We start from the raw sequence: 13227 nt of genomic DNA, 5'->3' as shown, positions 1-13227 counted from the left end.
CAAGGTAGGTGACAGAAAAAGAAGGTAACTAATTTTATAACAGGGCACCTATTTTCAGCCTATTTTAAGTAGAGAGGTGTGGTAGCAGTGTTAGTCCACTCTTATCAATAGAAATCAAACAAAATAAAACATGGAAAAGAAAATAAGATAACTTTTTTATTGGACATAACTTAATACATTTCTTGATTAGCTTTCGAAGGTTGCCCTTCTTCGTCAGATTGGAAATAAGCAAATGTGGTAGCAGATAGTATATATAAGTGAAACATCCAAGCATTACTTTGACAGGGTGGGGGTGGGTAGGAGATATGCATGGGGACATCAAAGCATTTCATTGATATTCTAACTACCCCATCCTGTTAGAATATCAATGAAATGCTTTGATGTCCCCATGCATACATCCTACCCACCCCCACCCTCCCACCCTGTCAGACTGTCAAAGTAATGCTTGGATGTTTCACTTATATATACTATCTGCTACCACATTTGCTTATTTCCAATCTGACGAAGAAGGGCAACCTTCGAAAGCTAATCAAGAAATGTATTAAGTTATGTCTATTGACAGCCTATTTTATAAAGACATATATGCAGCTACACATCTTTATAAAACTCCCCTACAAACCCGCAGGGATTGTGGCTGGCTGTGCCTGCTTGGAAGCAGGCGTAATTATGTTCTGGATATTATTTAGCCAGTTGTAATCAGCATTTTTGTCCACTGCTGGCTGTATTCCTGGATATGCAGTGCCAGGCCATGTCTGGGCATGGCATTGAATATCAGGTTTTAGGTTCGTTGCTAAATCTTTTGCTGTTAAATGCAATATTCAGCCTTTGACTGTGTAAGTTACATAAGGACATAAGCGTTGCCACACCAGGACAGACCAAGTCCATCAAGCCTTTTGAAAATTCAGGTGCACAATATTGATCGGCTCACCTTTACCCACATGTTTATTCACCCATTCAAAGAAATGTAGTAGGTTGAGTCTGAACCACTTAAAGATAGGACTGCTATTTAAGTGTTCAAGATGTCAAGAGCTGAATATCGGCACTTGACTGCATAAGTGCCAACTCTGACTCCAGAATGCCCACAAGTTAGCAGGCTTTGGCGCAGGTGCTAACCAGGAGTGGAGGAGTGGCCTAATTGTTAGTGTAGTGGGTTGTGAACCTGGGGAACTGGGTTCAATTCACGCTGCTGCCTGATGGTCGGCAGTGAGTTGTGGTCGGCAGTGAGTTGAGATCCTGGGGAACCAGGTTCAATTCTCTCTGCAGCTCAGTGTGACCCTCTGTTGCCCCCAGGTACAATAGTATAATGTACTACCTAGACCCCTGATGGCGAACCTATGACACGCGTGTCAGCACTGACACGCGTAGTCATTTTCGATGACACGCGGCGCCGCCGCAGTGTGGTCCGCCCAGTGCTCCCCTGCTCGCTCCCTGCTGTTTGCACCGATCCCTGCCTCGTAAAACTTATTTTTTCGCGAACCGGCAGACTGAAGAAATAAAACAAACAGCTGACAGGCTTGCCTCCTTCGATCGCGTCGGCCGCTTCCTTTCCCTGCATTCTGAGCGCGTCCCGCCCTCCTCTGATGTCATTTCCTTTCCTCGAGGGCGGGACACGCTGAGAATGCAGGGAAAGGAAGCGGCCGACGCGATCGAAGGAGGCAAGCCTGTCAGCTGTTTGTTTTATTTCTTCAGTCTGCCGGTTCGCGAAAAAATAAGTTTTACGAGGCAGGGATCGGTGCAAACAGCAGGGGAGGGTGAGCAAGTGGGGCTGGGGGGTGTGTGGACAAGTGGGGCTGGGGGGGGGGGTTGTGTGGCCAATTGGGGCTGGGGGGTGTGTGTGGGCAAGTAGGGCTGGGTGTGTGTGTGTGTGTGTGGGCAAGTGGGGCTGGGGGTGTGTGTGGGCAAGTGGGGCTGGGGGTGTGTGTGTGGGGGCAAGTGGAGCTGGGGGTGTGTGTGGGCAAGTGGGGCTGGGGTGTGTGTGTGTGTGTGGGCAAGTGGGGCTGGTGGTGTGTGTGTGGGCAAGTAGGGCTGGGGGTATGTGTGTATGGGCAAGTGGGGCTGGGGGGCTGGGCAAGTGGGGCTGGGGTTTGAATGATCTCAGGGGCAGGTGGAGGCTGGGGCGAGTCACTGGACATTGAAGGGAGGGGGAGGATAGAGGGCAAAAGAGAATCGCTGGACATGGAGGGGATGGGATAGTAGGGCAGGGGAGAGAGGAGAATGGAGAATTGCTGGACATGGATGGAAGGGGAAGGCAGGGAAGAGAGAATTGCTGGACTTGGATAGGAGAGGAGGGCAGGGGAGAGAGGAGAATCACTGGACATGGGAGGGGAGGGGAGAGGAGACATGCTGGACATGGATGGAGGGGAGGGAAGATAGGAAGGAGATGCACATGGATGGGATGGCAGGAGAGGAAGGAGAAATGCTGGAAATGGATGGAGAGGAGAGCAGGAGATAGAGGAGAATTGCTGGACATGGATGGATGGAGGGGTTGGCGGGGAGAGAGGAGAAATGCTGGACATGGAAGAAGAAAGGAGGAAAGTAAAGAAATAAATGGAAAGGAAGCCCTGGAAACGGAGTTAAGAGAACAGATAGAGAGCAGCAGAATCAGACACTTGGACCAGTATGGATAGAAAACAGTCACCAGACAACAAAGGTAGAAAAAAATTATTTTATTTTCAATTTAGTGTTTGGAATTTGTCCAATTTCAGAATTTACATCTGTTGTCTTATTTTGCACTGGGTATACTGGAGCTGTAACATCTTACAGAAATGATTTATAATGAAAAAAAATCACAAGTTATTGTTTTTCTCCTATACTAGTATATTTTCAATGATGTCTGTTTATATGCGCCATGGCTGATATAAGGGGTGTGGCTAATGTGGGTGTGGCTATCATAGGGGTGGAGCCATATGTGGTGACCCCAACCATAATGAGTACTGGCACCTTTTTTTCTACAAAAAATGCACTGGGTCCGCCCTCGCTCCCGGAAACTAACCTTAAAGCCTCCTTTCACGTCGCAGCAAGCAGCAGCAGGGCAGGCCACTCCTTCCTTCCGTGTCCCGCCCTCGCCTGACGTAACGTCCGCGAGGGCGGAGCACAGAAGGAAGGAGGAGAGGTCTTCCCTGCTGCTGCTTGCTGCGACGTGAAAGGAGGCTTTAAGGTTAGTTCTGGGCCCGGTAGCGGGTGGAGGGGGGGCCCAGCGACCTCGGGTGGGCAGCGATCTCGGGTAGGGGGGGCCCGGGGGCGGTCCTAGTAGCAGTGATTTTTCTCGAAGTGACACACCACCCGAGTTATGCTCGGTTTTTTGGCGAATTTTGACACATCAAGCTCAAAAGGTTGCCCATCACTGACCTAGACTGTGAGCCCAATAGGGACAGACCCTATACCTGTAAAGTGAAGCTGTAAAGTAAACCACTTGGGTCTAAGCGGTTTATAAATACTCAAATGAATGACTGAATATTCAGCAGTGGGCGCTAACTGATTAAATGCCGCTGAATATCGGCATTTATTAATTGTTTTGATTATCGGCCGGATTATTTATAACATGACTTTGCCCTTGCTTTACTTGAACACACCTGTGTATGAGTTGCAAGAAGTATGTGCGTTCTTGTTACTTTGCATATTTTACCTCTGTAACCCACGAGGTAATTTTATGAGAGGCCTTTTACTCGTGAAACATGGTTTATGTACAAAAGAATCTTTTATAGATTAACCCCCAAAGTGTTGTTTTTTTTTCTTCTAATGTCCAAGTTGTTAACTTAGGAGCCTGTTTGTTAAGCTGTGTTAGCAAAACAGGAGGAGATAAGTGCCTTATGGAAGCAGAGTCCAAATTGGGACCAATTGGTTTCCAATATTAAAAAAGAGGAAAAACCCCAAGGTTAAAAGGAAAGTCTAAAAATGATTGAAAATATGCACAAAAGAGGCTAATGTGGAATAAAATGGCATTGCAGTGGTGGTGGTGGGGAAGGAGGAAGACAGAGATGCCAAGACTGTGGGACGGGAGGTGAGAGAGAAGGGAACAAGGTGCTGGACCCGCGGGAGGGGATAATCACAGTTAAAAAAAAAAAAAAAAAAAAATTTTACCACGGAAGCAAAGCTTTTTACCATTCCCGTGGGGTGGTAAAAAACTTTGCTTCCGCATCCATGATAAAATCTTCCAAAGGTTTTTTTGTTACTGCGGGTCCCCATCCCATGTCATTCTCTAAAGCTAGTATTCTATAATGGCAGAGTTGCATGCCAAATGTGTTATAGAATACTAGCGCAAGTCCAGCCAAGCTTTAGTCGCGACCACTTATACCTTGCTGTGGCTGGAGTAAATGGTGGCACCCAAAATGTGGCAGTTGGGCGTGCAAGAATAGTCGGAACACCCCTGACACACCCATGCCCCTCCCTCGTAAATGCCCCTTTTGCATTGTGAGAAGTTAAGTGCACTGTTTATGGAATAGGGGTGTAAGTCTTTTATACGTGCAATGGCAAATTAGCTGCAATTAGTGTTAAGACCAGTTATTGGTATTTACACCAATTTAGAGACAATTATGTTACGCGTCTAACTAGCCCTATTCTATAACTTCGTGCCTAAATTTGGCCACAATTTATAGAATTTGGGGGTTAGCAACTTGGATGTGTTCCCTGCAACCCAGATTTAAGAAAAATGTGTGCAGTTGGCACTCACTGCTTATTGTATAAGTGGTTTTAAATGTTGGCCTGAATGAAATTATGGTTTCCAAGTCTGATGCACGCGTCTAAATATACTAGTATTCTGTAGGTTTCGCTGAGCCATGGCTGTTTTTTTAAAAATCTCTCTTCTTTTTAGGAAATAAGTTCCATTCTGAAAGAGCTGAGGAGAGTTCAGAAACAGTTAGAAGGTTTGTCGCATTAGTTTTTTCAACTTGTTGCTCTCATGTAACATTAAAATTGTAGCTGGTATAAAGTGTGGGGGGTGGGTTATTTTATTTTAATTTGGGGTTTTTTTTTGTGCTTCTGGCAAAAATTTATTTCAATATTTTCAAAGTTTGCTACCTTTTTTGTTTGTTTAAAAAATATTCTGTTAAGTAAAATCTGTTTTTCTCTCAGGGGTCCTTTTACTAAGCAGTGGTAAAAAATGGCCCTAGCGCATCTTTATGCAGGTTTTTCCTATGCATTAAGGTCATTTTTGCCATGGATGTAAAATGGCCTATCTTCCATTTTTTGTATTAATGGCCTTGTGCTAATATTATACAAAGCTGAAAATGAAATATTGAATAATAAAATGATTTTTAATTTTTCATATAAAGCGGGAAAGATCTCAAAAGTCAGCTGTGACACTTTTTGTATTGTGTCAGCATAGGCTTAACTCTGTTACTATCATTTGTCATAAAAAGGAACCCCTTTATTATTTTTAATAAACAATGTGCACCAAAACAGGAAGCGAGTTGGCATTCAGGGTGACTAGCAGGCTTATTTTCAAAAGAGAAGGGCGCTCATCTTTCGACACAAATCGGGAGATGGGCGTCCTCTCAGGGTCGCCCAAATCGGCATAATCGAAAGCCGATTTTGGGCGTCCCCAACTGCTTCCCATCGCGGGGACGACCAAAGTCCCGGGGGCGTGTCTGAGGCGTAGTGAAGGCGGGACTGGGGCGTGCCTAACAGGTGGGCGTCCTCGAGCAATAATGGAAAAAAGAAGGACGTCCCTGACGAGCACTTGGCCGACTATACTTGGTCCATTTTTTCTTACGACCAAGCCTCAAAAAGGTGCCCGAACTGACCAGTTGACCACCGGAGGGAATCGGGGATGACCTCCCCTGACTCCTCCAGTGGTGACTAACCCCCTCCCACCCTGAAAAAAACAACTTTAAAAACTTTTTTTGCCAGCCTCAAATATCATACCCTGGTCCATCGCAGCAGTATGGGAGGTGTGTGTGTGTCAGCGGAGGCAAAGCGAAGGCATGGACATCCTTTCAAACATTTTGGACATCCTGAACTGCCCCCCCCCCCCCCCCACACACACACACACACACACACACACAGGGACGGCCAGAGTTCAAGGGAGTGGAGTGGAGGAGTGGCCTAGTGGTTTAGATCACTGGTCTTGCAATCCAGAGGTGACCGGTGCAAATCCCACTGCTGCTACTTGTGATCCAAAATCCAAATAAATAAAGGTGGGTGTTGGAGGCATAGCAAAGGCATGGATGTCCTTCTCACAGAAACATCCACATTTTGGACGTCCTCAACTGCCCGTCGTAGGGATGGAGGCATAACAAAGGCGCCTAACACTTGGACGTTCTTCACCCATACTCAAAAAAACAAACAAAAAAAAAAAGACGTCCCTGACAAGCATTTGGACGTTTTCACCTGGCCTTGTGTTACTTTAAGGTTGTAGACAGCTATTATACACGCAGCTTGTCTGTGTGTATGAAGCCGTCTTTGGCATGCGCAGAGCAGCCACATATAACGCTTGGCTGCTCTGCACTGGCTTCCCCTCCTTAGAAAGGAAATCATGTTCAAATGAGCTAACAGTGAGCAGCTCATTTGCATGCGATTTCCTTCATGCATGCCCGTTCCTTTCCGAATCGCTAAGGGATCGGTAAGGGAAGGGCATTTTCTGTTCAGTTAGTGCATCAGTTAGTCCACTGTAGTGCCCCCTAGAGTGCCCGGTTGGTGTCCTGGTATGTCAGGGGGACAAGTGCACTACGAATGCTGGCTCCTCCCATGACCAAATTAGTTGGATTTGGTCTTTTTTGAGATGGGCGTCCTCAGTTTCCATTATCGCTGAAAACCGAGAACGATCATCTCTAAGGTCGACCATCTCTAAGGTCGACCTAAATGTAGAGATTTGGTCGTCCCCGACCGTATTATCGAAACGAAAGATGGACACCTGTCTTGTTTCGATAATACGGGTTTCCCCGCCCCTTTACGGAGCCGTCCTGTGAGGACAGCCCCAGGAAAACTTGGGCGCCCCGTTCGATTATGCCCCTCTAGGTACAACATTTTGTATGGAAGGAAACTGCCAAGATTGAAAAATTAGATTTTTCAATAGCCTTGCACTTATTGGCAGATGTTCAAAATTAAATGTGGGCGCTAGAGGCCATTAGCGCTGGTCTAGCACCCACATTTACCAGTGCTGGATGTTTGGAGGCCCGGAGGGCGGGATCGAACAAGCACGGGAAGGAATAGTGCAATGAGAATGCAAGTGTATGCTGTACCTCCCCAGTGTGTTCAGTGGGAAGCGCGGCAAAGAAGGGAGCTCCTCCCACTGCAAACCGTACGCCGGTTCGGAGCTGGTGTTAGGGTTTGCAAAGAAGCCTGGCCGATCTCCCACCCCACCCAAACGCTCTTAAAAACCATGGTGGCCCGGCGGGACTTCAGGCCCCCTCCCAAGTACATAGGGGCCTGGAGGGCCTGTGGACCCCCAAACACCTAGCCCTCCCCCACAAAAAAAAACCCAAACCCCATGGTAATCCAGTGGGGCTCTTGCCCGGCCTGGTATCCCCCCTGAAAGTTTAGTCCTGATGGCCTAGCATCCTCCTCCCCCCCCCCCCCCCCCAGCCCTCTCGTACCTGAAAAAAAAGTGACTCCAGTCTCAAACAAGAGGGGGGACTAGCACACTCTCTCTCCTCCTGCAGGCACCACCTCAAAATGCCGGCACCCTGCCCAGCGCATCCCAGGATGCACTGGGCAGGGTGATTGGTACTGCTGATTGTTACAGCCAATTAGTGGCACTAATTGGCTTTAATTAGAATTTACACACAGAACTTTACATGCACCACGTTATAGAATACACCTAGAAAATCTTATGTGTGCAGCTGAAAAGGGGGCGTGGAAAGGGTGGGTCGTGGGCGTTTCAAAAAACTATGTGCACTATTATGGAATATACCCGATACGCGCCTGCTAATCGCAAGTATTTATGCCTGGTTTTAGGTAGCCTAAATGGGTTCACCTAAATTTTAGTTGCAAGGGCGGCTCATAAGCATATTCTATAAACTGCACCCTAACGTTGGGTGTGGTTTGTAGAATCGTGCTAAGCTCATGGTTTTTCGGCGATGATTTTTAAGGTGCCATTTATAATTTGACCCTAAGTGTAAATATGCTCTGCATCCACAAAAATCCAACTGCCTCCCTCTACTCCCAGCAACAGGGTAGAGCATTTCTCCTTGCAAGTCACAATACAAAAACAAATATTCTGATTCTCATATCATCTGAGCATCCCAATATAAATCTCTCTACTACCAGGCACACCGTGAAATACAAAACCTGAAGAAAAAAAATCCCCAACTCAATACACATGTGGCAAACATCTCATGCAACAGTAGAACTAATTACTGTGATTCAAACAGCAAGAACCCTATCTACGAATAGCCACTGTACCCTAGAACATCAGTACACTTAACTATTGGTCAGATGGAAGTGGGACTTCTACAGATCTCTACGCAAACAGAATACAGCTCCTTGGTCACCGTCAAAACATAGATAGACCCTCACCAAATCCAGAATACAAATCAGAAATAGAAATATGAAAACTAAAATTCCCACAAGGGAATCACGCACCTAAATTTACGCGCATGCATATTGATTTCAATTAGCGCCAATAATTTCTTAAGCCAATTATTGGCACTAATTGGCTTCGATTAAATCATGCACAATTTTTGGAGACTTTTATAGAATTAGGGGGTTTAGGTGCCTAACATTAGGCTACCTTTTAAGAATTACCTTTCTGTAAGATAAACTGATATTTGTAGAATAATGCTTAGGTGCCTGATTAGCCCTTATTTGCACAGGTGTTCTAGACATTGTGCCAGAGGTGCCTGGATCATAGAATTCCCTGTACTTGTGTGTGCCGTTTGCTTTCAGATTGATTTTTTATACTCCTATGAAACACAGAAAGAACTGGTTAATCCAGGAGTGTGCTGGTAAATTAACAGCAGGCTCTCTCTGGGCGTAGCCAGCCCTGCAATTTGGTGGGGGAGGGCCAGGGGTGGACTTGCGGGGGTAACGCATGCCTCTCTCTCTCCCCCTCCCCCTCATGTGGGCATGCTAGGCATCCCTTTGCTGGCAGGGATGCTGAGTCCCACCAACCATTAAATGGACTGCTAACACTCTCCACTACTTGTTTCTGGCTCTGAGAAGCATGCTGGGATTTCTCTCTCATGCACGAGAAGTCCCAGCCTGCTGCTCAGAGCTGGAAACATGGAGCAGCAGCAGTCTGTCTATTTGGTTGGCAGGGCTCAGCATCCCCGCCAGCAAAGTAATAGAGAATTCAGGAGGAGACCCGAGCCCACATTTTAGGAGCCAGTTGTAGCCATGGGGTGGCCTATGTTATAATTTTTTAAAGAATTTTGGGAGCTGGTTGTTAAAAAAACGGCTCTCGTGAGCACACCACTGGGTTAATCACATCTTTCATGTTGCATTGTAAAAGTCCAGAACTGTACTGAAGACAGATGCCGATAGGGATTTTTATTCATTTTTTTTAAAACCCTGTAGTTATCAATGCTGTAATTGATCCCACGGGAAATTTAGAAGTGATGGCAAACAAGAAGACTCTGCTGGCCTCTCTGCAGCCCACAGCCACTAAAGTCAGGACTGCAAACCATACTGCCTCCACTGTGGCCTCTCAGCCTCCTGTGCCATTGAGGAATTACTCCCGGAAGACAAACTACAGCCCGTCCAGCAGAGAAGGCAGCTTTCTTCAAGATGATGAGGAGAGCTGTATGGTGTAAATGGCAGTATCTTTGCTATTGTATAGTGTCATTTTCTGTGGCGTTCGTGTTGTCTAGGGGTGCTTGTGAACTGTGTGTAGATTGCTTGACACATTTGCAGGGAGTGATCTGTACAGTGGTGAATGCAGGAATGAATGTTGTTTGAATAGGTCAAACACTATGGAGGTAGCACATATGCAGCATGGAAACAGAACTTTGACCAAGCGTTTTATTTATTTATTTTCGGTTTTCTTTTGTGTGTGTTTTAGTTTGGGTTTTCTTTGACACTTACACTTTGGTTTCTCCAAACATGCCGTAACTGTAAAGAGGCTTTCCAGAACTGCCAGCACTCAAATGCTCTTTGTGTCGGCCTATTCGGAGTTCCACCTTCTGGCAACCATGTTCCTTTAGGTATGGCTTCAAAGGGTGGTTCGTGGGGGAGCTACTTGGACAGTGATTAAATAGTGCATTAAGGTGCTGAAATGAATATTCAGGATACACATACATGGTGCTGTGGGTTACCATGGTCTCTTCTCTTGGAATGCTTTTGCTGTTAGAGATTAAAAAAAAAATTTTTTGAATTTTGTTACTGTTAATTCCAAGTCTAAAATTTTCCCTGAAAAGGAGTTTTAGTGGAATATGTACAGTAGAGAGCTGAGCTGCTTCCTGAAGACCCATGGCCTGTGCAAAAGTTTAGAAAAAACTGCAAGGCCTCAGGTGTGAATGACAGGCCCTTGAGAAGTCATTGTGCCAAATGCTGAATTTAGAGGAGTAGTTTTTCTAGGTATGTGTTTAGAGGGGGGAAAAAAAAAAAAAGAAGTCCAAGTTTTATGTAGAGATGCAGATACACTCGCAAAGAATAAAGAGAGGCTTTTCTAGGCTTTTTAGTAATTGGGAGGAGAAACGTATTCTTTGCTTAAGAATTGTGCATTGCTGCTTGAAATACAGGCCACAGGTTTGTAAAAGACTCTGCTGGTGCTCTGGTGACATCTAAAACCACTACGGCTTTGTTATGGAACCTGCATTGTGGTAATTGGTGCCATAACATTTTTTTTTTCTGTATTTGCTATTATTTATTACAACTTAAAGACACCTGGTTGAGACGATTGTAAATGATTACATGTATGACTCCCCTTGTAAAACTTTTCTGTTAAGGTCAGAACGTGTGGTGTAGAAGCTTTTGACATCTTGTAAGTAAGTACATGCCTTCAGGTGGCTTGTGTTGGCCAGTTCTAAGGTGCTCCCACCCACCAGAATTCTGGTGCTCTCCAGGATAAATAGGGGCAATGTACCGGTTCACTTTGGTGTAAAATCTGCTGGTAATTTTTACTGATTGGTAATTTTGAGCAGCACAGTGACCACGTACAAGTAACGGTATATTTATATGCAGAGTTTGAGTGGGGATACCTCTTCAAACAGATGAGTTCAGTATTGCCTCTATCGATGTAGCTTTAGGCCATGGCCCCTCCTCTGGTTATATGGATATATCGTGGTTGTATATCGAATTATACAGCCAGAACGCATCCATTCAGAGGCTCTGGAAATTCAAATAAAAGCCCTTACACAGCCAGCACACAATGATGGCCATGTAAGCACATTTCATTATTGAGATTTGCAACAATAGTCAAAGCAAAACTGCACAGGTAATTCAGTTTTAGATTATTGCCCCAGAAGAATGCACTTGCAGAGAAGTGCGCCCTCTTTTAATTTTTAGAGAGAACAATGTGTGTAGTTTAAAAAAAAAATCCAATGCTGCCCCCTAAGCTTGATCCCACCTTGGGAACATATACAAACAATGCAGGCATCTGTATAAGGGGTGGGCAGTTCTGCTAACCTGGGTAAAATGCTGCTTTATCTGCTGGCGTTTCTTTGGACATGCAAGCAGTGGAAAAGGATAAGAACCACAAGAAGAACGTCAAAAACACCAACATAGGAGATAGAAAACTTTAATTCAATCAATATTCTTTATACTGTGTCTGCTGGTAGAAATAATGTGGATAACCCGACATAGCCGTGTTTCGGCAGAAAAATTGCCTGCATTAGTATTGTATAGTATTGAAGTGATAAGCTGTATATCAATGAATAAACTTTCAAATATGGAAGTAGCAAGGTGGAAAAAACTTAGACGTTCAAAGCACACAAGCGCTGTACTGATACTTTGATACTGTACGTTGTGACCAGCTGATCATCTAATTAGACCCCTGACGCAGGGAATCTTTCTGCAGAAATACGGCCATGTCGGGTCACCCACATTATATTGTGTCTGCTGGTAGAAATAAAGAATATTGATTGAATTGAAGGTTTCCATCTCCTCATTATGTTGGTGGTTTTTTTTTTACCTTTGGTCATTGCACACACCTTAGCAACTGGCGCTCCTGTTCAAGATCAGTTGTTGGGGTTTCAAAAATGTTTAAAAATAAGCAATTTTCATTTACTATTGTAAACTCCATTTGCTCTTCCTAAATACCTACTTTGCCGAGTTCCATCAATGTGCTTGGGCAATTTTCAGTAGCCCCCTAGTACCCAAGACCCAAGTTTTCAAAGGAATTATGCATTGTTTTGCTTGGAAAATATGCTTCCGTGGATACCAGAGGGCCTATACACTCTGCTTTTTAGTTTTCCTGCACAAACGTATGAGAGAGAGGACACTTTCAGATTTGAAACTTCAATTTGGCGTGCGTGGTTTTCTACCCCCCCCCCCCCCCCCCCCCCTTAGCATGTACTTGGAAATGCCTTTTAGTAGTCTGGAGGGAAGTATGTACATCGGAGGTCATTATAAAAGGCAGTAGCCTGGGTGTTCTGTGCACAGAAATAGCCTTTAAGACAGTTGCCTGAAGTATACATGCATTGGGGGAAAATTTTATAAATGGCTCAGAAATCAGTGCTGGAAAAAAAATCGGTGCTAAGCAGCATCTTAAAAAGGGGTGTTGTTACTCAAGCACTCTTTATGGAATGGCACTTAGAGCTGATTCTTGCGTCTAAAGTTGAGTGCCAGTATGTATGCCAGGCTGGCGTAAATACCGGTGCTCAACTTGTGGCATTTTGGCATGTAAAAGGTGCTATCCTATAATACCGCTGCCAAATTTTTGGAACACTCCTGACCTGCCCATGCCCCTCCCCTGACTGTGCCCCATTTTGACTTGTGTGATATAGGATATAGGACATGGGGTTACAGAATGGTGCACAGAGGCAAATGCATTTGCAAATCCAAATTAGTGCCAGTTAAGTGGAATTAATAATTAAGTACTATTTAGTTTATACTTGATGGCTTGTTAGCTAATTTAGGGGTCCTTTTACTAAGGTGCGCTGAAAAATGTCCTGCGCTGTTGTAGGTGTGTGTATTGGATGCGTCAAGACTCTAGAGTAAACATAACACTATTAATGTGCTTAATTGTGGAGAAAAACCCTCAGAAACCTGGAACTGGATTGTCTCAGGTTTAGAGCGGAGTTACTGATAGTCAAAGTGACTCTCGCTTGGATTCTATCATCGGGAAAAAACTCCACTTGAACATTTATTGAATTAATAAAACTTATGTGTCCATTTGTTTATAATGTCTCA

At 44.9% G+C, this 13227-nt stretch overlaps 1 protein-coding gene across 1 annotated transcript in view; it reads left to right on the top strand.

Moving 5' to 3' along the window:
- CEP170B (centrosomal protein 170B) overlaps positions 1-12964 on the top strand; it is a 155210-nt gene extending 142246 nt beyond the window's left edge. Inside the window, exons 18-19 of the mRNA XM_030214678.1 lie at positions 4811-4862; positions 9454-12964. Of these exons, the coding sequence (XP_030070538.1) occupies positions 4811-4862; positions 9454-9689 (288 nt within the window). The 3' untranslated portion in view covers positions 9690-12964. The remainder of the gene's footprint in view (positions 1-4810; positions 4863-9453) is intronic.
- Positions 12965-13227: the final 263 nt, after the last annotated feature.

Source organism: Microcaecilia unicolor, chromosome 9 (genome assembly GCF_901765095.1).
Source record: "Microcaecilia unicolor chromosome 9, aMicUni1.1, whole genome shotgun sequence".
Taxonomy (NCBI): domain Eukaryota; kingdom Metazoa; phylum Chordata; class Amphibia; order Gymnophiona; family Siphonopidae; genus Microcaecilia; species Microcaecilia unicolor.
This window is presented reverse-complemented; position numbering and strand designations above follow the sequence as displayed.